The 27,025-nt window shown below is 41.2% G+C and overlaps 1 protein-coding gene across 1 annotated transcript in view; it reads left to right on the forward strand.

The window, feature by feature from the left end:
* The window catches only part of LEKR1 (leucine, glutamate and lysine rich 1), a 285,005-nt gene that overhangs the window by 101,511 nt on the left and 156,469 nt on the right, over positions 1 to 27,025 (forward strand). Inside the window, exons 4-5 of the mRNA XM_082251303.1 lie at positions 8,406 to 8,525; positions 19,620 to 19,795. Coding sequence (XP_082107429.1) covers positions 8,406 to 8,525; positions 19,620 to 19,795 — 296 coding nt within the window. The remainder of the gene's footprint in view (positions 1 to 8,405; positions 8,526 to 19,619; positions 19,796 to 27,025) is intronic.

The following is a 27,025-nucleotide window of genomic DNA, read 5'->3' on the forward strand; positions in this document are numbered from 1 at the left end:
GGGGGTTGGCTTTGGTTGTTCAACTCCACCATGGAGGTGGACTCTTTCTCTCTCTTATTTGAGTCTGCTCACATGCTCTTTCTCCCCCCCTGATGCAGTTGCTCTGGGCTCAGCGTTTGAGGGCTCGCTCTTGTGAATGTGGTGGTGGGCAGTGGCAACTGGGCCTTTTTTGGCAGCGTCTTTAGAGTGTTCCAGTTAGGCTTTGGGGGGGGGGGGTGCATGGATGGCCTGCACCTATAGCAAGAGCATTATTCAATTCTGGTCAAAAGTGCACAGTTTGTTTTTATCTATAGATGCCCCTTATCTGCATTGGCAGTAATTTTGGTAAAGGTGAACTAACTCTTTAATCTGAGTTTATTTATTTATTTGCTTATTTGTTTATTTTCACTTTTAGACACTATTCACATCTGCAGGTCACTGTGCTTTTTCTTGTGCATTTTTTAAATGGGCTGCAACAAAAGCGCCAAAGTAGCTCCTGCACCTTTTTTTGCCCGTGAGCCCCCACATTTTTGTAATGCACATTTTGGCACATTTTTTTCGCAGACATGTTTGGGGTGCCATTGAGCGAGATGTGCGTTTTGGCACATTTTGCACACTTTTTGGGGAACATGTGCAAAAACATGTGTTTCCTGGAACGTGAAGGTGTGAAAGAGGACATAATCCCATTTTTTTTTTTTACTGTTGCTGTTGTATGTTTTGTACTATCTGTTTATAGATTTTGTCACTGTTTTGGTTTTTTTTTTTTTTCCAAAAAAACATTATTTTAAAAGAGAAAAAAAAAGGTCCCTGGCACACTTGGCACTATATAAAATAATAAAGGTCTCTGGCACATTTGACACTATACTAAACAATGTTGAAGGTCTCTGGCTTACATGCGCTATATCAAACAATGCAAAAAGTTCCTGGCACACTTGGCACTGTACAAAACAATACTAGAGGTCCCTGGCACACTTTGGATTATACAAAACATTACTAAAGGTCCCTAACACACTTGGCATTAAATCATTCAATACAAAAGATCCCTGTCATGCTTGGCAATTTACAAAACAATACAAAAGATCATTGGCACACTTGGCACTATACAAAACAATACTAAAAGTCTCTGGCACACTTGGCACTATAGCAAACAATACAAAATGTCTCTGGCACACTTGGAACTATAACAAACAATACAAAACATCTCTGGCACACTTGGCAGTATACAAAACAATACTTAAGGTCCTTGGACCACTTGATGGTTATACAAAACAAGAGTAAAGGTCTCTGGCACACTTGCCACCTTACAAAACAATACTAAAGGTCCCTGGCGCACTTTGCACTATACAAAACAATACTAAAGTTACCAACACACTTGGCACTATGCAAAACAATACTAAAGGTCAGTGGCACACTTTTCAATATACAAAACAATACTTAAGGTCTCTAGCACACTTGGCGCTATACTAAACGTCCTTGGCAGCTTGAAAGTGTGCCGGGGGCCTTTTATATTTTTTTGTGGAAAAGGTCTAACAGTATACAGTATAGCATCTATCCTCTAAGCCTCTACTAAAAATAAAATAAATCTCTCACAAGAAAAATATGGGTGTTGCCCCTTGTGACCTTCAATATGATCCTCTGGTTTAAAAAATCCTTAAAGTGATATTAAAGTTTCCATTTTTAAAATAAAATAACAAACATGTCATACTTATCTGCTCTATGTAAAGGTTTTGCACAGAGCAGCCCCGATCCTCCTCTTCTTGGGTCTCCCATTAGAGCTCCTGGCTCCTCCTCCCTGTCGAGTGCCCCTTAGAAAACCACAGTCTTGGGGGGCACTCGTGCAAGCTTGTTCCCGAGCTGCCCTGTCTGCGTCTATTGACACAGACAGTGGGGCTTGGCTCTGCTCTCCACTCCCTTGTCATAAGATTTGATTAACAGAAGCTGGAGCCAATGGCTATCAATCTGCCCAGTGAAAAAGGATAGAGTCGGGAGAGTAGCTGCTCTGGTGCACAGTGCTGGATTGAGATCGAGCACAGATAAGTATAAGGATCCTCTACAACAGAAGTTTTTGTTACCTTAAAGTGGTACTAAAGTCTTATTCATTTTTTTTTTGTTAAAAATAACAAACATGTTGGTTTGCACAGAGCAGCCCTGATCCTCCTTTTCTCAGGTCCCTCTTTGGTGCTCCTGGCCCCTCCCTCCAGTTGAGTGCCCCCACAGAAAGCAGCTTGCTCTGGGGGGGCACCCGAGTCCAGCTACAGCTCCCCTTGTCCAGACACGGAGCCACAGCCCCGCCCCCTTTTCTTTCCTCATTGGCCGACTGACTTTGATTGACAGCAGCGGGAGCCAATGACACTGCGCTGCTATCTCAGCCAATGAGCAGGGGAGTCCTGGGCAGCTGAGACACTTCTGGAACATCGCTGGGTCTAATTGGGGCTTATGTAAGTATTGGGGAGGACTGAGGGGGGCTGCTGCACACAGAAGGATTTTTACCTTAATGCATAGAATGCATTAAGATTAAAAAAAAAACAAAAAACTTCTGCCTTTACAATTACTTGAATGCATACAATGCATTAAGAAAAAAAATCTTACGGCTTTAGTTAAGTCACTAACCCAAAGCAAGTGTCAGAAAAGGACATCTGGCTTTCTGCAGTGTTCCTGGACTGCATACTACTTATTCCAGCTATGTTAGTTACTGAAGCATTGAACCCAGAGGTTCAGCTTAATAGCCAGGCAACTGGCATTTTCAGAAGGAGAGGCCAGCAATGCCAGCCTCCATGTTTCTCTTATGACAGGTTTTCCTTTAAAGCTGAACTCCAGGAAGACACATAATAATACAGCCATAGAGTGGGTAGTAAATCCTTAGATATATTTTGTTTTAATGCAGCTTTTATAAGGACCTTATTCTGTCTTGACTTTAACTTGACTTAATTTTGAACTGCATTACTCCTCTGTAATACATGCACATTTCCCCATGTTTTTTCTTTCTAAAATACCTGTTGATTCAGCCAAAAGTCAGTGAGCTCCTAACTGTAGTGAGTTGACAACACAGAGCCTCTACTGCAATGAATTTCCCAGCAGTGTTGCCCTACCCAGTTCTACCCTGTTGGGCCATTGGACATCTTACCCTCTGGTCATTTCCATACCATACATGGAGGGTTTTCTGAAGTCCAGCAGGGGAGTGCTCTGGCAGGTCTAATTTCACAGCTGAGGTTTCAGCACAGAAACAGCATTGCCATCTCAAAAACGTAGTATGTCCAACCCAACCACTTGCCATCCAAGGGTCATCAAGTCTAATGGAGGTTTGAAGTAGAATACCTACCTTATTCTTTACATCCCCTCACACTTGGCATTGCTCATTGTGGATGGGCAGTTGACATTATAAATCCCTCCACTGGCTTCCGCTCACCCAAACAAATTAAATTTTAAAATACTAACAACACAGCCATCCACAATTTAGCCCCCAGCTACATCACTAGCTTAGTCTCAAAATACCAACCTAATCGCTCTCTCTTCGTTCCTCTCAAAACCTCCTGCTCTCTAGCTCCCTCGTCACCTCCTCCCATGCTTGCCTCCAGGTTTTTTTCCAGAGCCTCTCCAATCCTGTGGAACTCCCTACCCCAATCTATCCAATTATATCATACTCTATTAGCTTTTAGATGATCCCTTAAAACCCTCGTCTTCAGAGAAGCCTATCCTACCCACACCTAACAACTGTGCTACCATTTTTTCCATCAGCTCATCCCACACGGTTATTGCCTTTTGTTTCACTTGACCCTCCCTTCTAGATTGTAAGCTCTAACGAGCAGGGCCCTCTAATTCCTCCTGTATTGAATTGTATTGTAACTGTATTGTCTTCCCTCATATTGTAAAGCGCTGCGCAAACTGTTGGCGCTATATAAATTCTGTATAATAATAGTAATTATAAAGACATCTGAGAATGGGCAGCCACGAGACAGGCAAAGAGGAGCATCTTAGTGGGACGAGTCATAAAGTGTGCAAATAGCCTGCAGGTGCGAGGAAAAAGGTAAGTATTCCTTTGCCTAAAACTTCCCCTAGACTAGATGAGCATTTAAACCTGACTGTTCTGGACTGGGGATGGGGGAATGGGAGGCACACGTATTTCTATTTTTATGGCTGACTGGAGTTTGGGAAGGCCAAGAAAGTAAAGCATTAAAGCGAATCAGTCTAATACATTAAAGCTCCTTTCACACGGAAGGTGCACCCGACGGAGTCCGTTCTGCTCAGCGGGGGATTGATCCGCTGATTTCTGCTGAGCAGGCAGATGACAGCTCTGTCTCTGCTCTGTGAGCAGAGACGGAGCTGTCAGATCCCCGCTCTCCTCTATGGGGAGATCGAATGAGAACCGCCTGTCCATTTTCATCCTATCCTATCCGATCCTATCTTCCAGACGGATGGAAACCCTATTTTCAGATTTCACAAACAGGATCGGATAGCAGCGTCGCTCCATAGGGCTGATGTAAATACATTCTCATTCTCCCTGAAGTGATCACAGAGGCTATGTGATCCTGCTATAAAGGGATCGCATGTCTCTGTGATTACTTCACAAGCCACACCCCCTGACAGAATCACGCCCCTAGGGACACATTTAACCCCTTGATCACCAGTACAGTTAACCCCTTCCCTGCCAGTGTCATTTTTACAGAAACAGTGCATATTTTTAGCACTGATTACTGTAGTAATGTCACTGGTACCCCCAAAAGTGTCAAAAATGTCAGTTAGGGGTCCGATCTGTCCGCTGCAATGTCGCAGGCCCGCAAAAAAATCGCAGATCGCCGCCATTACTAGTAAAAAAGAAAAACAATAAAAATGACATAAATCTTTCCCGTAGTTAGTAAACGCAATAACTTTTGCGCAAACCAATCAAAATACGCTTATTGCGATTTTTTATTTTTTTTTTTACCAATAGTATGTAGCAGAAAACAAATTGGCCTAAAATGTTAAAAAATTTAGATTTTTACTTTTTTTTTCTTTTGAGAATTTCATATAAAATTTGAAAAATATTGTTATTTTTTCAAAATTTCCACTTTTTTTGTTTATAGCGCAAAAAATAAAATCGCACAGGTGATCAAATACCACCAAAAGAAAGCTCTATTTGTGGGAAAAAAAGGACGTCAATTTCGTTTGGGTACATTGTCACACGACCACGCAATTGTCTGTTAAAGTCATGCAGTGCTGAATCGCAAAATAGGGCCTGGTCATTGAGTAGCCAAATCCTCCGGGGCTAAAGTGGTTAAAGAAAGAAATAGGGAATGCACAACAAGCAATGAATATACATTGGGGTTGATTTACCAAAGGCAAATATAATGTGCACTGCAAATGCACTTGCTCTAGAGCTTAGAGCTAAAAGCCAAAGTCCGTGTTTGGTGTATATGGTCCTCTTCATGAGAAACCCAAGGAGGATTTTGATAGGCTGCTGGCACCTGTGCCTTCTACATGCCAAAATAAAAATACCCCTCATATATGGCTTGTGGGCATTCCACAACATGAATGGATCCAAGACTGAGCCTGCATTGATCTTGAAAAAGTCCATTAGGTTTTTCTCTAAAGTGGCTTTGGTATTTGGTGATTGCATTAGCGCCTGGTTGGTTCTCCATAGAAAGGTAAATTGTGGAGCAAGAGAATCTGCTATCAAGATGGTTATAGGGGCATGATCCAAATAAGATATATCTCTGATTAAAGCATCTTGTATTCTAGAGGAGCCATTTGTCTGCCAGGAAAAGATCTATCTTTGAGTAGGAGTTGTGAGACGCAGAGAAATATGAATAGTCTCTTTCTGAAGTATGTAGGCAGGACCATACTTCAAATACATTTTGGGAATGCAGGAAAGGTTGAAGGGATGCTGTAGTATGTTTTTGGAGGGAGGTAGAATCAATTTGAGGATCTGGGAGTATGTTAAAGTCTCCATATAGAAGTAGTGACCCTTGCTTAACTTTCTCCAATCTCTTCATTCATTTGTGTAAAATGCGGAGCTGGTGGTTGTTTGGGGCATGCAGATTTATGAGCGTGTACCTGGTAGAGTTTATATCACAGATTAGTATGAGAAATCTGCCTGCTAGGTCCACTATTTCTGATATTAGGTGGAAAGCAAGAGAATCTCTGATTGCTACCATCACCCTACTACTTTTTTTGTAGGTACAGAGGCAGTGAAAATATGTGGGAATCTGGGATGTTGGCATATCGGGTGTGACAACTAATGAAAATGTGTCTCCCGAACATGTCGGCTTTTTGTTGTAAGATTTCTCCCCAAAGGGATCTGCATTTAACAGGATGGTTAGGACCCCTCGCATTGATAGAGAGAATGTTAATTGACATGGAAGAGTTTTTGAGAAATGCTAGGGTCATTGAATAGTGAATTTACTTGGAGATTGTAGGCAGATATTGGTGGAAAGTCTGGAGCACTGAGGAGTATAGAGTGCCGTGCTTTAACATCATCAATGTCTGTAGGGTGGTTTTGTTCAATTTGTGGTTTCTCTGACTTCCAAGAGGCATGTAAAAGAAGAACAATACAAGGGGAACAAAACAAACAATGTTGAGTAACATGAGTCTAAAAGAGTGGATTATATATCCGAATGCAGTAAGAACTGATACTCCACCAGTGGTAAGGGGGGAACAGTCCACTGGCTAAGGGCACTTAATTAGGTACTCATTAGAACTCATTGATTTCAATTCTTATGGCTTTCATGATGTGTCAGATGAAGCCGGAGGAATTTGCTGCCATTTAATAGATGATTTTTGAGGTAATTTGAATTTTTTGGTATGTGGTGGATATTCGGGGATAATCCCCCATTTTTTCAGGAGCTGAATTCCTGTGTCATTCTCGCCATCTTTAAACACTAATAGCTTGGAAGGGTTGCCCCACTTATAAGTGATAGAGTGGTTCCTCTAAGCCAGGGGTCTTCAAACTATGGCCCTCCAGTTGTTCAGGAACTACAATTCCCATCATGCCTAGTCATGTCTGTGAATATCAGAGTTTTACAATGCCTCATGGGATGTGTAGTTCCACAACAGCTGGAGGGCCATAGTTTGAGGATCCCTGCTCTAAGCTTTAGTGATAGATATCAGCTTCCTGCGTAACTGCATGATGTATTGGGAGATATGGGCAAAAAATTGCAGGTTGTTATATGTTGCAGGAAACATGTTTTGGTTGCGGGAGAAGAACATTAACTGATCTTTTACATGAAAGAAATGAATGCGCATTAGCACATCTCTTGGTATGCTCTCAGGAATGAAGGATGGTTTGGGAATGTAATGGATCCGATCTTTAACCAGTTCAATGTTAGGAATATCTGATATTAAGATCTTGAATAGGCCTAGATCATACTGTCGCAATGCAGACGGTTGAACAGATTCAGGAATGCCTCTTAATTTCAGGTTGTGACGCCGGGATCTGTCTTCCAAATCTGCTAGTTTAGCTTTGATCCACATTTGGTTGTCTATTTGTTCGTCATGTAGATCAATGAGGTCATTGATAGTGTGCGCAAATTCATCCATCTTGGTCTCCACATGATCAACTCTAGAGCCAAGGGAGTGTATTTTCTCTTTTAGGTGTTTAGTCAGGTGCATAATGTCAGCATGGTTGGAGCTTTGAAGTGACACTAACATGTTCTTCATTGTTGTGTCCATATTCTGTTAGTTGTTGGTCAGGAGTGCAAGGATAGAGTCAGGGAGCTCCCTAGTGATGTTTAAAGAGTCGTAGCTAGCAGAGAACTCACCAGGAGGAGTTATGTGGTCATCCAATCTCTGTTTAGATTTAGCCGGGCTCCTGTTCAGAGCAGTGGAAGCTTCAGGAGAGGAAGATGTCTGGTGTGATCTCTGTGAGAGAGAGCCTCCGGAGCGGACCACTGTAGGTGACTGTGCATTGCCTCGTGTTGCAGGGGACCCAGTGCCATCTTACTGATTCTCTCCTTTGGCCTGGTGGAAGAAGGCTGTCAGTTTTTGCCTGTCACTTGAGGTAGACCTCGCTGTTTTGGAGTGAATAGTCTGTCTTGTTTTGTTGCTTGGAGCTGTTTTTCCTGGGCTTGCTTGAGGAGCTCCCGGGTTATGCGGCCTAGTGAGCTAGCCACACCCCCCTAAACTCCTGTTTTTAATGCATACAGTCAGACAGGTTAATTCGGTTTGTAAGCAGACTGGTTGGTGAATTGAGCTGGGAATTTCTTTGGTTTTGTCTTGCATGCGCTCCCTTCCATGAGCTCCTTACTGTGAAGGCCAGTTATAGGTGGGGGCAGGGGTCATTTTTTTTGTTACTACTGTTATGGATAAGCTCGGCAATCTCACTAACATGTTCACCATATCATTTTCCGGAAAGTAAATATATTTGTAAATTAAACTGAATTATTAAAAAGTCTACAGATATTATTGCCTCTATTCTATTTGTGTTAAGAGTTTTTTTTTACTTTTTTGCTTAGATTGCAGATAGCAGAAATGCAACTGAATGCAAAAGAAAACAAACTCCTTATCCTGACTGAGGAACTCACAGCCTGTCGACAAGCTGCCAATGTTGCACAGGAGCAAAAGCAACTTTTGGGGTAAGGAGACCTGCAAACTGTGTTTTCCAGCAGGACGCAAATTAAAAACTCTTTTCATTATAGATCACATGGCTGGATGTGTGAAATTTACAAATAATGTGGCTTTACTGAGTATGTCATGCCATTTGAAGACATCCCTGTTTCCATAGCAAACCTCCTTGGTAATCAGGGCAAAGCTATACCATTAATCTCTAGAAAAGCCAATCTGTTCCAGAGTTCAGCTCAAGTTGAAAAACTCTTGACCCGGCTATATGGGTGTGTGTTTGATCAGAGCTCAAAGAACCTAGAACGTGAATTTAATGTGCACAAAATACAACGGGTAAAAAAAAAAAATCACCAGGACCAGATTGGTAATTATTCCCTAGTTTTCTATGAAGCATAGAAAGAAATAATGAAATGTGCATGTCAGATGCAGTATTTTAAGGCCTAGTAATTGAGAATACATTGTTGTTACTCTGTAATAAAAATAGATTATTCACAATATAAAGCACATAATGTTTTCCATGTAGCCTGTAAGTTTATAGCAGAGCTCTATAAGTAATGCTGCAGGGTATACCTCAAATTTCACTGCCAATCTGTTTCTGTTCTGAATTATCCACAAGTGACATTTATTATTTCACAGAATGTTATTTTTCTTATATAGCTGAACTCCAGCAATTACTTTTTATCTCTCGTTCAACAGAAAATTCACTCAGCTGGTGTTATGTTCTAATTCTTACCACTTGTAGGTTTTTTTTGCTATAATAAGATGTCCCTAAACAATGGTATGGACAGGAAAACTGTGACTCTTGAAAATAGTCATAGACCTAGCAGTGTTCATGAAGGTTTAATTCATTAAGGCTAATTTTGTAAACGGGTTGTGAATCTTTTAACAACTTGTGTGAATATTAACTTCAATCATCCAGTCATGTGAAAAGCAAATTCCTGGTAACCTATTTCATCTGCACATGATTGGATAATTTAAGTAAATGTTCACGTAATATATTTTGTGTAGATTCTGAACTCAGTAAATCAGTCCAACTATGTTGTTCTTGACCTCTTTTGTGGAAAAAGAAACCTTACAATTTTATGGGCAAATGAAAAGCTCAATAATTGACATTTTTACGATAAACACAACCAATAGGTTGTATTATTTTTCTTTAGTTGTAGGTACATTTGACAGTATAGTCAATAGAGGCAGATTCTTCTATTCATTGAATCAATCTTGCCAAGCCCCTCACAATGTAGGACTAAAGGTGCTTAAAGCGGAGTTCCACCCTGAAAATATTTTTCATTGTCCGCTTGCTCTAAATTACCTGCAAAACAATTGGATAATTACATTTTTTTTTTTAATTCACTTACCGGTACCTTGTTTTTAAAGAAAATATATTTACCTTACTTCCTCTTCCTCCCTCTGTGGCCACGGCCCACCGTCACTTCCTGCTTGTGTTGACTCCTGGGAGCTGAACGTAATCGCTCCCAGGAGTCAATGCGCCTGCATCGGCCCCGCTCGTCAGTTCCGGCGCAGGCGCATCATTCCCTGCTAAACAGCTTCTGGGCATGCTCAGAAGCTGTGGAGGGATGACGCGCCTGCGCCGGAACTGATGAGCGGGGCCGGTGCAGGGCATTCTGGGACCGAAGAGGATGCCAAAGAGGATTCCCCAGGCTTCAGCTGCCACACCTGAGATGGCAGCGCTGGACAAGAAATTGTCAAGGTAAGTATTTCTTCTAAAAGGTAAGTGCAACCTGGGACAGTTCAGAGGCTATCCATTCTGAAATGCACTAGCCCTGACTGTCCCGGGGGTATTTTTATCAAAATGTTTTTTTTCAGGCCGGAACTCCACTTTAAATACATTAGAAGAGAGTATCACAATTTAGATTTTCTTGGCATGGTCAGGTAATGACTGCCTAAATGTATTTGTTTCCGAGCAGTGGAAACATCTAAAGCCGGAAATGCATAGATCAAAATTTGTCTGGTTCAGCAGCGACCAGCCAAATTTGGATTAATGATGGGCAACCTGGGTGTACAGAAGGCGATCTATCAATTGACTTGTGTACAATCACCCTGTCTGTTTTTCTCCAAATTATATATGTTCAGCAGCACTAATCATTATGTTCTGATGGTGGGAAAGTCTTCCCGCCATCAGAACACAATACCACAGCAGGAGTGATTCCTCTATGCACTTATTTTTTCATTCAACCCACTGGTTGAACGAAACAAAATGTGTAATATATGGCATGGCTTTTCATTGCTCTAAACAGGATTTCTCATGCAAATAGAGTGCTTATGTTTGCGAGAGAAGAGAGAACTAGTCAAGAAGATTTCATGTAAAGGTGAATTTTTGCACTAATGTTAGTGGCTAACCTAAAGCCCAACTACAGGCAATAAAAAGTCTCACTGTCATATTATCTCTGGGACTGGCGGTCTGAAGCTGTTCTCTGTTGTCCAGTCGACTGGTCTTGTTTCAGGATTTCCTATGATATCACTGCTGATGTCTGCAGGACCCTGTGATGTGTCCTCCCAACAGCCATTGGGCAGCGCCTACATCACAAGGTAATGAAAGACATGACTGCTGCGGATTGTATCCTTTCTACAATACAAATCAGAGGATAAAAATGGGACCAGAGCCTTAGAAAACATTTTTTTGAGGAGCGTATACTTAAATAGCCGCTGTATGTCAGTGGGAAGTGGTTATGTCTTGCACTGCTTTGAACTATGATGATTTTTGGACTTTGCCCTCTTGCAAAACTCAGCTCAGTTCCAAAATTTGAGAGGTGGACAACCATTTAGTTTAGCAAAATCATAACCTTTGTTGCGTTTTTGAGATTTGTTAATCTCATGAAAAAGGCATTTTCCTAATATGATAATTTGTGCAATTTTATTTTTGATAACAGAGTTTATTACTCAATGTACAGTGAAAATCAGAACCATTAATGTGTTTGTTCAGAGAACAATGACATATACTTCTGGCATTTGAGTAGTCACATTGGGAATGCCATCTTTTTAAAATATAAACACAACTAATAAATAATGTGTTTGTGCAGGCCTTGAACCAAATTTTATTTAGCAAAATATTTTTTGTATTTAGTTTTAGTAGTTAAAGTTCACCAGTGCCCAGACTATGGACGTTAAACTATTTACACGTTCTTAACCACTTAAGCCCCGTTTGGCTGCTAAAAGACCAGGGGTTTTTTTGCAATTTTTTAATGGACAATTGCGCGGTCGTGCGACGCTGTACCTAAACGAATTTGACGTCCTTTTTTTCCCACAAACAGAGCTTTCTTTTGGTGGTATTTGATCACCTGTGCGATTTTTTGATCATGCGCTATAAACAAAAAAAGAGCGTCACTTTTGCAAAAATAACAATATTTTTCACATTTTTTTATATGAAATTCCCCAAAAAATTTTTTTAAAAAACTGAATTTTTTAACATTTTCGGCCAATTAGTTTTATGCTACTTATGTTTGGTAAAAAAAATCGCAAAAAGCGTATTTTGATTGGTTTGCGCAAAAGTTATCGCGTTTACTAACAAAGGGAAAGATTTTTGTCATTTTTGGTGTTTTTTTTTTAACGCGTAACTGCGGCGATCTGCGATTTTTTTTCGGTACTGCGACATTGCGGCAGACAGATCGGACCCTTGACTGACATTTTTGACACTTTTGGGGGTACCAGTGACATTACTGCAGTAATCAGTGCTATACATATGCACTGTTACTGCAAAAAGGACACTGGCAGGGAAGGGGTTAACTTTATTGGACAGGGAGGGGTTAAGTGTGTCCTAGGGGCGTGATTCTAACTGTGCAGGGACATTGCTATTGGTGTAAAAACAAAGATCAACGGTCCTACATAGTAGAACCGTCTGATCTTAATTTTTACACCGGGAGAATGATGGGCGGCTTGTTTACATAAGCCGCTCCGCCTTTCTCCCTTCACCGGAGCGATCGTAGTGTGACCGGCGGACATCGGGTCCGCCGGTCACACGCACTGACTTGTCAGTGAACGAGCCGCGGTGGGCGCGCGCCTCGGCGGGCGCGCGCCCGCCCGCGATTGGCTCGCAAGTCAGTGACAGGCGAGTGACGTATCCATACGTCAATCTGCCTGGCCGGGGCTGACCGCCGCAGTATATAGTCGTGCGGCGGTCGGCAACCGGTTAACAAGCAGTAAAAGAGCTTTCAAAAAAAGCCATTGCTGACCTCTATAACTGCTTTTCTATTGCAAAGTTATTCCGTCTCTAAGGAACGTGGTGCGGGACACCAGCATTCCGCGTGTGTTTCCCCCACCACGTTCAAAACACGCTTTAGTTGCGATCTGCAGCAGGTGTCAATATTAAGTTAGTGACATCCCAAACGCAAGTCGCAAATGCTGTGAGTGTGCCCATATCAGATTACATGGTACAGAAGTACCGTGTGACCTGGTCGCAGTGAGTTTCCAAAAGTAGAGCATGCACTACTGTTGGTGCAGTGCGATTGCAGGCCATTCAAAACAAATGGCCTGAGATCACTCAGCACAGAACTGCATGTGAATTGCACAGGATTGCACAGTGCGTTGCTGTGCATGTGCATTTTTGTGCGATTTGTTAGGCCCTGTTCACATTTGGGCAATTAAGAATTACGTGCAGAATCTGCATGATTTTACCTTTCTACCTACGATTCCAAATCGTGAGAGAAAGCACAATGCAATTTTTACAGCGATTATTACACAACAAAATGAGTGAGAATTGCGGCAAAACACAAGTGTAAATTTGCGCCTGGCTCAGGACCAAAATTTTGTCCCAGATCCTCTATGATATGACCAACATTTAGTGAACGGGCCACCCTCTGCACGACCCAGGGAAACACTTTGAAATCACGAGCCAGAATCCGCATTCCCCCTACGCAATATGTGAATAAGATCTAAGATCTTCAAGGATCACAACAAAGACTACTGTAGAGGTGGGGTTTCAGTTAGGTTCTAAAAGCTTTGAAGCACCTGCTGATTGATTAGATCAGTGGGCAAGATTCTGCCTTTATAAAAAAAAAGTACAATTTCTGTATTGTGAACATTGAAAATAAAGTGGAAGTACAGCCTAATACTTAAATTCTCCCCTGCAATCATGAATGTGAGCAGAGTTCAGCCTTATGTGTCATAATGAAAAAAATCACAGTTTTTCTACCTTTATTTTGCAGTTTTCAGGGCTGTCACGTGACTTCAATCCCTCGTTCTTCTGAGTCCAAGAGCAGCAAGTGAGTGAGGTTACTGAAAGCTAGTGACATCACTTCCAGGGAGAGACACTGTTCCTTTGTAGCCAGTGGGCATATACAGAATGTGAGGAGCTAATCATAGGTTCCCGCCCAGTGTTCTCTCATCAGTAAGGATGCATTGTACATCCTAATCCATAAGAAAATTAAGAAATAAAATAAGTCAATCCACACAGGACAGGGGGGGGGGGGAGGGTGCACATATACAGTACAGCTGTGCTGGGCTTTGAATGAAGACTACCATAGGAGAAGAAAGCTGGACACGGGGGGATGGGAAGGAGGGGGAACTGTCAGCTGGAAGTGCTCGGAGGTCTCAGCTCACAGTCTACCATGATCAAATGATCATAGTACAGGCAACCACACTAAGTCTACGTTTCCACTAGTGCGACTAATCAATAGCATCCGTTCCCATCTATGCGACTTTGAAAATCAGCGACTTTGAAAAGGTACCTGCACTACTTTGATGCAACTTTTCATGTGACTTTGATCCAGAGAGTGCAAAGTTGGATTAAAGCTGCACTCAGTCGCACTCCAAAGTCGCACTCTAGCCTAGTGTCTATGTTTCCACTAGTGCGACTCTAAGGTTGTGCGATTTAGAGTGCGACTTTGAGTGCAGCTTTGATCTAACTTTACACCCTCTGAATCAAAGTTGCATTAAAGTAGTGCAGGCACCTTTTCAAAGTTGCTGATTTTCAAAGTGGCATAGATGGAAATGGGTGCCATTGAAATCAATGGGCTCTGACTCGTCAGGTGACTTTATGTGTCCAAAGTTACATGACAAGTTGCACTAGTGGCACGCAGAGTCTAAAACTCATTACTCGCATGTAATGAGCAATAGCAATTGATCTGTATCCTTCTAAACTTTCAAAAATGTTCCTTTTCTTTCAAATATTGCACCGGTCATGTGACCCCCCCTCTCTCTCTCTCTCCCTCCCTCTCTCCCTCTCCCTCTCTCTCTCCCTCTCCCTCTCTCTCTCTCTCTCCCCCTCTCTCTCCTCCTCTTCCTCCCTCTCCCTCTTCCTCCCTCTCCCTCTCTCCGTCTCTCTCTCTCTCATTCTCCCTCTCTCCCCCCTCTGTCTTTCCCCCTATCTCGCTCTCTCTCTCCCTCACTCTCTTTCTCTCCCTCTCTCTCTCCCTCTCTAACCCTCCCTCTCCCTCTCTATCCCTCTTCCCCTCTCTCTCTCTCTCTCTCTCTCTCTCTCCCTCTCTCCCTCTCTCTCTCCCCCTCTCTCTCCTCCTCTTCCTCCCTCTTCCTCTCTCTCCCTCTCTCCGTCTCTCTCTCTCTCATTCTCTCTCCCTCCCTCTCTCTCTCCCCCCTCTGTCTTTCCCCCTATCTCGCTCTCTCTCTCTCCCTCACTCTTTCTCTCCCTCCCTCTCTCCCTCTCTAACCCCCCTTTCCCTCTCTCTCCCTCTTCCTCTCCCTCTCTCTCCCTCTCTCTCTCTCCCCCTCTCTCCTCCTCTTCCTCCCTATCCCTCTCTTTGTCTCTCTCTCTCTCTTTCTCTCTCCATCTCTCTTTCTCTCTCCCTCCCTCTCTCTCTCTCTCCCCTCTGTCTTTCCCCCTATCTTGCTCTCTCTCTCCCTCACTCTCTTTCTCTCCCTCTCTAACCCCCCCCCTCTCCCTCTCTATCCCTCTTCCTCTCCCTCTCTCTCTCTCTCAGGAGAAGCTGCTAGCCTTAACAAGGCTATGAAGACAGGAGGAGATCATGGTAAAAGATAGGAGGGATGGGGGTGGGGCTGGGCAGGTCTAGGCATGCCTGTTTAAGAAAGGCCGACAACCATTTCAGGAAGTGAAAGACGGCTTAGCAAATTCAGAAAAAGGGAGATAGCGTTGTCGATGAAGAACAGGAAGTAGCTGATTGTCTAGTTTAGATAAGACTTTCTAAGCTACACAGGCAACTAGCCAAAAAATGAATAATATCAAAGAAAAAGATATTTAACATACTAATAATAGGAAAATTTTTATTTTTGACTGGAGTTTGCCTTTAATTTCTTCACAGTGCTTATAAATACAGAGGTGAATGAAGGCTTGTTGAAAGTGCTTTTAGCCTGCATTCACTCCCGATCAGAGCATATTCCTGTTAGTTTTGAGCCAAGATACACTGCACATGTGCTACCCAGAACGTTTACATTATTTCAGGAAGGCCTGCATGTGCTTTTGAAGCTTCTTGTCATATGAGGTTTGTGATAGCTCCAGTAAGCGCTAGAGGGGTAGAGCACAGACTGGTGACTGAAAATCACTGCTCTGTACTATGAGTGGACCCAAGAACTGAGTGGTCTGCGATCAGTTCTTGGTGTAGGGCTGTCAGGGGACACCTGCATCGAATCCATGCTGCAGCCATCTAGTTTGTTTTGTTTGTTATTTTTAATTCCCTCACTTTCCTTTTAAATAGAAGTGGCATCACTTTTTCTCAAAGGATTTGAGGGTGAATTCCTGAGTATAGTCCTTTTCATTTCGCCAGTCACAAGATTGGCAACTGCAACACCATCAGCAAGTGCACAGTAATATACTCAATTGTAGAATGCAAATAAAGCATACTAAATATTATTATCATCTGCTGTCTCAGCAGATCTTTTTTTTCTACAGCTACTTGATCCACTGATTTTTCCATAAAGGAGGATGTTCTTATTATGAGCACTTTTTCCCCCTCCCCTGCAAAGATCACAGAAGTACGCCGGATTCATCAGGCAGGAGCTAACATATGTTTTTAATGGTGAACATCATATCGGTGCACACATTTATATAAGTAAGGGAGTGGCAGACGGGAATGAGTGTTCAACTGCTTGAAATGAGATAAGGACCTGTGTAAAAAACAGGACAGAATGGAACAAATGATTTCATCTGGTGGCCACATGATATATTTTACGCCTGAATGCCTACCACATGAGCGCATTTTTCTGCTGCTGTCTCTTATACGGACCTGTGTGTAAAATGTGTTATATTGGTAAATGGGTTTAATCTTTTCAAATTCAAAGAAACAAGCAAAGATATTTGTACTTAGTATATTACATTCAGTATGTTGTTATAGTGTGGAGTTTGCCAAAGTGAACCTAGTGAATTGTTAGGCTTAACATTAGAGCAATGTACAAAATAGCTCTCTATTATAAAATCCTTGTATAAAATGTAATAATCCTTCCGGTACATAGGCTGCTTCACCTGCTCCTCAATTAAGCTCTTGATAGAGTGAAATGTGTTTGAAGGCACAGGTTTAGCAGTCTATGTACCAGAAGGATTAATACATATTTTATACAAAGCTTTTTGATGGAGAATGGCTTCCCATTCATTGTTTTAATATTAAGATTATTAAGCGGACAGCGAACCGCTAGAAGCCTGCACCCATCTGTACTTTGCTGAGAGTTTTTCTAAGGCTTTCAGAAGAACCGAGCCGTATCACTAGCAGAGGTGGGCATGAGTTGGCATAAGTATTTTACCCCAAGTGATCCAACTCATTGACAGTGCTGTTTTATTAAAATCTACTTGCATTCCCACAGCCAGATTTGATCGGCCTATTGAGCCATCTGGAAATATGAGATGAGAGCTTGACTATGCTCCAGGCCACAAATACTGTACATTGTATTTAAGGGTGGCCTAAGTATACCATTTCAAACAGTGTGCTTATTGTTTTAGTTCCCCCACTACCACCCCAAAAGTACCAAAAGTACCCTGCTCCCCTGCTTCTCATGAGGTGGCCATGGTCCACCTTACCTGTGCAGTAGATACCCATAGACTTTTATGGTGCTGTCTACTAAGGCAAGAGACTGTTGGGAGATGATCCCCTAGATGTCAATGGGGACCCACTGCTCAGAAGTGCCCAGCACAAAAAAGATTTTACTAGGGTAAGTAGACATTGAGGCTGGTCGTGGCTGCTGGATGCAGTTAAGAATGAATCCCAGGGGATAAGGACAAAAAAGATAAGTCCTTTTTTTTCTGCATTTAAATAGAGGTGAGCAGAAGGAACCACAGAGCCCACGGGTGCACAATGATCTTTGAAGTTTAATATTCAGGATACTTCAGGCAGCGGTATCTCAGAAATACACAGTAGAACACAGGCAATAGACAGATAAGATTTAAAAGTTTTCTTTTGCAGGAAGCATGTTCACATAAATATCCAAAAGTCACTATATCAATAGATGATAAATTGTGAGCTTAGGTTTGCTTTAATTGATCCTTAATGTTGCTGAAGCTGGAGCAGTGTAATTTAAATTGTAGCTAGATATTGTAACAAGTTCTGAGTGCCATTGTTGCTTTAAAATAGGATCCAATACTCACTGCTAGAGAATTTGCACTTTTCCATTATTCACTAAAAACAGATAGTCACTTTTAATAATAATATCTTCAAATCCATCACAAGGTTAGTGGTAAAATTCGCATACCGTAATACGCTTGCAAAGGTTTTCCTATTGAACATAAATCAGCCTGGAGTGGTAGCTGCTTAACAGAGAAGCATTCATCTCTATGGGCTTGATTTACTAAAGGCAAATAGGCTGTTCACTTTGAAGTGGAGGATAAAAGTCAGCAGAGCTTTATTCACTAAACTCTAGGGAAACATTCCTTTGCAAAGTGCAACTTCTCTCACAAAGTGAAAAGCCTCTTCACCTTTGGTAAATCAGTAATATTTTCGGTTCAAGCAACAGGTACATTTTGTTTTTATCCATACTTAATAAATATTATATATATGGTATAAACCAGGTTGGGCTTTTATGTGTATATTAGTGATCCTTAACAAAGGTTAGTAACAAGAACAATGCTGACTGAAGTAAAAATAGAAGCATAATTGCATCAGGAATATAACAAAATAGGACTCGGCTAAAGAAAAAAGAAAAGAAAGCTTTATTACATAATGAATGAACAGTAGCATCCTATTTTTTTTTTTAAAATACAAGCTGTTCTTTCACTGAATAATGTATTCTTAGCTGCTAACATTTTAAAGCATGCTATTGATTTAGTTGTATTCAATGCTTTCCATATTGAACACAAGTTTGTATTGGTATTTTATTAAAATGTATATTGTTGAGCCTACCTACACCATCATAATTCCTGCATGCCAATTAGATTTAAGGCAGCCCCCTGCTGCCTTCCCATCAGGCTTCAGAAAAGGGGCAAAGCTCCAAAATTCATGGTCTTTCTTGGCCAACACTCCCAACATCTTACTAACAATAAGATTAGAGCCATTGTGGATGCTGACTGTTTATACCTGTTAAGCAAGTCCTACTAGGAACATACAGCCCATCTAGCTTCTGGTTGAACCACTGTTCCCGGAGCTGCTAATCTTTACATCCTTGGCTACTGTTCAGATTGTCCTAGTACAAGTGCTTCATTATTAACTTTGATGTAAGTGATTTTATGCTAAGACTACTTTCACTACACCAGACCTGTCGGTTTTGTTTCTCGTAACACTTTAAAGCACAGCTACAGTTTTGCTGAGAAAAAAGTGAACAAACAATTTGCTCCATGGCCGGGAATTTAACAACCATTGTTTGTCATCATCCCACTCCCCACAGTTTTGTTGCAATTTGCATGTCTTCAGTCCTTTCATACTTTTGAGTGATAAGTAGGAAGGTCTGTCTGCTATAGTCATATGGCCTATCCCGAGTCTTACAATGCAAAAAAAAAAAACAGCAGGAAAAGGTCCAAAGATGGTCACATTAGTTTTTCTACTTACCTGTGGTAGGTAAAACTATCTTAGATAAAGCTATATTTGAGGAATGTGGCACACTTTCTAAATGTGTAATTGTCATCTAACGGTACTCTTAAGACAAAATTGAATATGAAGCCTATAGGTGCATTCAGAAAACAAAGCCATGAAAACATCCTCATCCAAAATGGCAGCTAGAAATATAAAGTTGTAGAGAGTTTATTTTTAACTTGTTCTTTACAGGGAGAAGGCAGCTAAACAAGAAGAAAACCTAAAGAAGACCTTGGTGTTGCTGAGATGTCTTCAGTCAGAACAGCAAGCTATAAAAAATGCGATTGGTGCCATTGTTTCAAACTGGAATACACTCCGAAGAGATATTTGTAGCAAAATAGAAGGCATATTTCAACTTCATTCTGAAGGTCAGTCACCAAAGTATATAACTTAATGGATTTTGTGATTACATAATGCATAAAATAATAATGTAATGCAGTTAATGAAAACAATTCTATATTTGCTTTATGCAGCCTTGTGTGCATATGTTTGTAAAGTTTTATCCTAGGCATTCTGAGATGATCATCAGGATCATGGATTGATAGATGATAACATTTGTAGACCGATATAGTCATTGTGTGGCCCACCCACGACCGTGAATTCTGGTATTTTCTTAAACGGCAATTACAAGTTCTGGATTACATATAAAACTGCTAATGTGCTAACTAATCAGCCCATGTATTTTTGTAACAGTAAAAAACTTTATTAAAAGTTCCCAAAATAAAATACAGCATCGGGTATCAAAAATGTTACCAAATGTTTGAGTATCATACATGAGTATTGTATAAATAGAATATAAAATTTGCATAAACCCCACAGAGATTAAAGTTCAGAGACAAAAATTGAGAAACAATGAGGTTTCAGTATACACCATCACAGTACAGCAGAATGCAAGGCACATGAGAGAGGGGGATCAGACAGGATCTAACCATGCAGACCAGATGTTATCATATTTGGCAGGGCAGCCTCTACTCATCTATGTTAGTTGGTGCAGGGGAAGCCCAGTTCCAATAGCTAAGAACCAATCATTATATAAGGGTGGGTTAGAAAGCTTCCATTTGAGGATAATTTCCCTTCTGTCATAACAAGACATGTAGGACAGAAATTTGCTGGGACCATCTCAAGTTCCAGCACTGGGCGTGGAAGAGGATTTGTGAATTGAGGGGGGTGGGGAAAAGTACTTGGATGGGGAAGAAGGGAGATCGTGCTTGGAGGGGGGATTTGGGGATGGTTAAGGAGAACTTGGGGGAAGAATATTTGTGTCGGGAGGTGGGATTGGGAGGGAGGATTTGTTCTGAGAGGGGGAGAGAGTATGTGTGCTGGGGAGGATGAGCATGCAGATTAATGCTGGATGTTTTTTTAAGGGGGATGTTTTTTAAGTGGGGATCTTTCCTGAAAGGGTGAAATGGGGGAGAGTATTGCTTGCACAAGGGATTTTGCACTTTCCTGACCTCTACACTGTGCGTTACACACCCCTGATTCCTGAACTCATTTTTTTTTTTTTTTTTTGTACTCCTGACTCCTCCTATGCATTACACACTCCTGTCATCTGAATTCTGTGCATAACACTGTCCCCTGGATTTTGTGCATCACACACTCCTGTCCCCTGCAGTCTTGCATACCATACCTGTCCCCTGTATTCTGTGCATTAGGTACTCCTGGAGACAGGTTGCATCCCTTTTGGCAAAGATCCTGACTGTGGGGGCTGAGTAGAGAAGTATTATCCACTGGATAAATTAAGGTCCAAAACCACAATTGCCTAAGGTTGCCCGAAGAAATGTCCACTCTACTAAGGTAAACACCCTTTCTGCGTCCAAAAAGGCAAAAACCCTTGTGCCTTTTCCTGGGATAAACCCAGATTGGTCTTTATGAACCAGGGTGGCAATAACTGAGTTTAATCTATCAGCCAGTACCTTTTGAAAAGATTTTTACATCAACATTCAAAAGGGAGATTGGAGGTAGGAGGAACACCTATCAGGGTCTTTCCCCAGTTAAAGAATTACCACTATAATAGCTTCCATCATAGAAGGGGGGAAGAGCCCTGGTTTGGAAAGCATGTGTAGGTGAACAATAATTTTGGCATAATGCTTGTAGTACTCTCTGAACTCATCCTGGGTGATATCTGCCTCTAGCTTAGAATGTTGTAGACGGGACAGAGTGGGCAGGGAAATATCATGAAAGTAGGCGTTTAGGCCTGCAGGAGTGTAGTCTACCAGAGGGTTATAGAGGTCACAATAAAATTAGGTATATTTATTTATTTTTATTTCAGGTACTTATATAGCGCTGTCAATTTACGCAGCGCTTTTACATATACATTGTACATTCACATCAGTCTCTGCCCTCAAGGAGCTTACAATCTAAGGTCCCTAACTCACATACATACACAGTAGGGCCACATTCTTTTATACAGGATCCAATTAACCTACCAGCATGTCTTTGGAGTGGTTTATGATAATCCTAGGGCAGATAATGATTTGGTCAAATGGACCATAAATCCTAGGTAAAGATTTAGCGTCTGACTGCTTTCTAAACAAGCAAGCAAGCAATCTACCACATTTGTCTTCATTGTGCTTGATGAAGATGGGCCTTCCTTGTAATTTTTAAGGCGGTTCTGGAAGACTTTCAATAAGGAGTTCACAAGAGCAGTATGTGTATTGGGGTATTTGGTGGTACCGTGGGGGGCATCTAATATAGCAGTGTGGGTCTCAGCCTATTCAAATGTTCTTTGGATTGTTGTCTTAACTGTGCTAATATTGGTGGTATTTTGACCTCTTATAAAAGCTTTTTAGGCATCCCACGCTGTGGATCTGCAGTACCAGCTTTAGCAGGCCAGAAATGCAGTAAGGAGAACTGAACATGGGGGGTAAATTCAGGTGTCTGAGATCAACAATCTAGAAAGTCTCAAACTTTTATCCCCAGGATCAGGAAGGAGTTTGAGCTCAGATTAGAAAGGGAAGCCTATATACAGTATTTTTATGTCTGATAAGAAGATAGTGGTCTATACCATCATACAATTCTTATAACCCTTTGCACCTAACACTTATTCTTAAAACACCCTTGCCTAATTGTAAGACATTTCCTCACTTCTTGTCTCAGTGACACCTTCCTGTGCCTTGACACTATCTCATTGAAGCTATACTCTTATCTAAGTTTTTACCTTCTGTCTGAACTCCTGTTGGGATGATTTATTTTTGCTTTCTGTCCCAGTTACCGCAGGTGTGAATGCACCCTGCCTCCGATTAGATGCAAGAACCCCAGTGGAGGTAGGGAGATTAACTGAGGCAGTTTCATTGAAAGTAATGGGAGGCTCATGGCTCTTGCAGCTAATCATGGCCACTTGTATGTAACCGCTAATGCAGTGATCACATGCTAGTGATCACTCCATGCAGGTAGTGTTGAGGTTGGGATTGGAACCAATGACCCAAGTGCAGAAGTGCTAACCACTATGTGTGTGTGTGTGTGTGTGTGGGTTTGTATGTGTACACAAATACAAATTTGCTGGTTCTCTTTGCGTTTTTTGTACAAGACATAAAGGTCATCACAATGCATTGATCTCAGGGGTGACTACTTGTTTCACTATATGTTTATATGTTTGCAAACTCACATGAATTGGATATTTTTTTTAAGAATGGACACTCTGCATGGAAATTGCTGCACCCATTAAGTCTCTGTAATGACATCCGTGGAGGTCACATCCAGATGAATGTAGATATGGGAAAGCACATCATATAAGTGTAAATGAACCAAAAAACGTAGTCTAATTGTGCGTATAGAAGAATAATGATCTGAGTGTCATGTATGCCTGCTGCATTTCAATATTTTTTTGTGGTACCAATAAGGTTACCAGGTGTGGTGGGTCTGTGTTGGGCAGTTATTCCAGCACAGTTCTACTGCACCCTTACCACAAGACAGGGCAAAATACCTTTAGCATGTCCACTTCACACCACCGTGTTGCAGTTGTGTACAGGTGGTGTGCACTGTGACATTTCAATAAAGTTTGTTTTAATAAAAAAGTGAACAGTGTGATGCGCCAAAATCAGCACATTAGCACTGTGTTCCTTGCACCATACTCAAGCTGCTGGGTGGTAACATAGCGGCTGATGTAATTGGCCCCGAAGTTTTATTAATAATGAAAAAATATGTTACATGCAGAACCAGCACAATGTGCATTGTGAGCATAACAATGTAATGTTGTATAACAGGCAAGCATTGTAGGGTGATTCATCTAGTATAGGTCAGGATCACATTCGGTAACAAGTGCATTTCATATTTTTTAAGAATACATTTATGTACAGTGCAGGTATGCTTTGTTGGAGCAACAATAAAAAGATGGAAGTACACAATCCATCAATATAATCATCTTCCTTTCAACTCTTTATCCATTACCAATACGTTTGCTGAAAATAGGCACTGTCCTCCATCAAGTTTCACCTTTACCCCACTTAACTCTTCACTATTAATAAACATACTGTGTCCTTTGTCATTACCTCAAGGGCTTTTATAGAATTAAGACAGTTGTAACACTTGCATACGTATATTCATTCCTAGTGTTTCACATACAGAGGGCGTATTCAATAATACAGTGCAGAGTCCAATAATTGTGTGGTAACTCATAGCAACCATCAAGTCATATTTCTGTTTACTGATAGAAGTTTGAAAAAATAATATTTTATTATTAATTACAGACTTATCTGTTATTTGCGTACACAATTGTAGTTTGCAAGGTGCAGAAAAACAAGGAAAAAGCTGCATTCACAGATTAACTACTGAAGACCGGACTGTTTCACCCACTTCCTGCCCAGGCCATTTTTCAAATTTCAGTGTTGTCACACTTTGAATGACAATTACTCCATCATGCAACACTGTAGCCAAACTAATTTTATATAATTTTTTGAGACAGATAGAGCTTTTTTCTAGTGATATTTAATCACCACTTGGATATTTTTTTTGCTATATAAAGGGAAAAAAAAACACATTTTATTAGTTTCTTTTTGCAAATAAACAGTCTTTCTTCATAAATTTAGGACAAAATGTACTCTGCTACATTTCTGTGTAAAATAACCTGAATCAGTATACTGTATATTTTTAGTCTGTGTGAAAATGTATCAATCCTGATGTCCTGACTGCTTATCTCATTTCTTGAGGTATAAAAAGGCCAGGACAGTACAAATACCACCAAATGACCCCTTTTTGGAAAGTATACATTCCAAAGTCTTTAGTAAGAAGCATGGTGAGTTTTTTTAAGTTGTATTTTTTTGGCACAATTTTTGGGAAAATTAGGAAAGTAAATAACATTGTTTTTTTCCCCAAAGCTGTCATTTTAACAAGGTTTTTCTCACATACATCATAGGCATACTTAATTATACTCCAAAACACATTATGCCTACAGGTATGGGAATCCCACATGTGTGAGACTTTTTTACAGCCTAAATGCATAGAGGGTCCAAAATCCAAGGAGCACATTTGGGCTTTTAATGAGCATAAATTGCTTGTCTATATTCCTGACAACCGATCTTATTTTTTGAGTCCCTGAAGTCAGGGCAGGAGATACGCAAAATTATCACATTTTGGAAAGCAAAAACCTCAAGGTATTTTCTGAAAGGCACAGTGAGTATTTTAAAATAAATTATTTTTGGAAAATGCAGGAAAGAAAATTAAAATTTATTTTTTACAAAAAGTTGTCAATTAATAAAATATTTTCAATACACATCATAGGCATACTTACAATTACACAGCAAAATACTTTCAGCTACCACATGTGAGACTTTTTCTCAGCCTAACCACATAGAGAGGTCCCTAATCTAAGGAGCACCTTCAGTCTCTCTTTAAGGCCATAAAAACAAATCAAATTTCCTGACTATCTTTCACATTTTTGAAAGCCCGAACGATCCAAGACAGTGGAAACAACCACAAAATGACCACATTTTGCAGAATAAATGTCCCAAGGTATTTTTTGGAGGCACGGTGAAGCTTTTGCAGACTTAATTTTTTTGCCAACATTTTATGGAAAATGCAGAAAGAAATATTTTTTTATTTGTACACAAAGTTGTCAGTTTAATAAGATATATTTCACGCACAGCATGGGCATACTTAGAATTACAACCTAAGCAAGCCTAGCCTACTGGTATATGGTGTGCAGTTGTTTGCAGGGAATGGCTGGGACTGGTGTCTTGCAGGAACGTCGAATGTGTGGATTGGTCAGTTCAGGTGGCAGGCAGGGACATGGTCGGCAAACAGGCGAAGTATTGGTCCAGGCAGCAGGCAGAAATGTGGTCAATAAACAGGCCAGGGTCAGTACAGGTGGCAGGCAGATGCGACACTGCACTGGTATGGTGATCATCAGGAACACTGTTGCTGGCTGCACTTGTCTGGTGACCTTAGGACATGTGTACCAGTGATTAGAAATACTGTTGGCTTACACTGGTCTGATGACACTGGGGACTAGCATAGCAGCAATCAGGAACACTGTTGCCAACTTACCCTGGTCTGGTGATACTTTGACTGGTGTGGCGAAAATCAGGAACACTGTTGCAAGCTTACACCGGTCTGGTGATACTGCGACTTGTGTGGCGATGATAAGGAACACTGTTGCTGGCATACACTAGTCTGGTGACACTGGAACTGGTGTGGTGGTTATCAGGAAAACTGTTGTTGGCTGCTCTGGTCTGGTGTGGTGGCAGTCAGGAACACTGATTCTAGCTACACTGGTCTGGCGAAACTGTGACTGGTGTGGTGGTGATTGGAGACACTGTGAGTGGCTGTACTATTAGGGATTGTTCATGAGGTTAAAAACTAAACAGTGAAACATTTTTGTCTGTCCTTTTTTCTTAAAAGTCATTATAATCAACTTTGCATTAAATGAAGCCACAAAAAAAACACTCCCATGCATGTGGCTAAACTGCAACATCCACTGTTGTTACAGTATATCCCCCAGGTGAGGCCCACCACCATTCACTACATGCGTTCACTTTAGCTCTACTGACCTATATATTGTAGATGAATAGGTCTTTGTGCATTTTTATTCTTTCACACCTTGATGACATTACTTACTGCCTTCTCCTCCACCTCAGATACAATCTTCAATTTATATTATTGCAATGACCCCGAATCAGCATGCAAGAATGAATCCACTTGATACCTCTCAAAATAGCTCAACAGCTTAAGCTCCAAAAGCTTGAGTTATATGAGTTACTTTTGGGGCAGATTTTGGTGTTTTGGTCCCATAGACTTCAGTGGAAATGACTGGTATTTCAGGAATTTATTCAGGTGTATTTCATTCGTGTAAGAACTGGTCTCCTCCCCCCTGTGCTTTCCATTGGCTAAAATAAAAATGGCAGAAGCTTGAATACACACATAAAACACTTGTAATACCCTTCAAAAATGCTTGTATATGCTCTCAAAAAGCGCCTAACTACTTCTGGACCGCTCACTGTAGATGTATGGATACAGGGTGGCCCAGCTGCGCTGGATCACAAGCCGATCATGATTAATGGCTGGAACCCGCTGATTAGTTGAGAGAATGACAGAAGGGAGCTATGTGTTGGTAAACAACACAGAGCCCTCTACAGACAGCAGCAATGTGCCTTTTTTTTTCTGCC

The sequence above is a fragment of the Pelophylax lessonae genome (genome assembly GCF_965119305.1).
Source record: "Pelophylax lessonae genome assembly, chromosome: 3".
Lineage (NCBI taxonomy): Eukaryota > Metazoa > Chordata > Amphibia > Anura > Ranidae > Pelophylax > Pelophylax lessonae.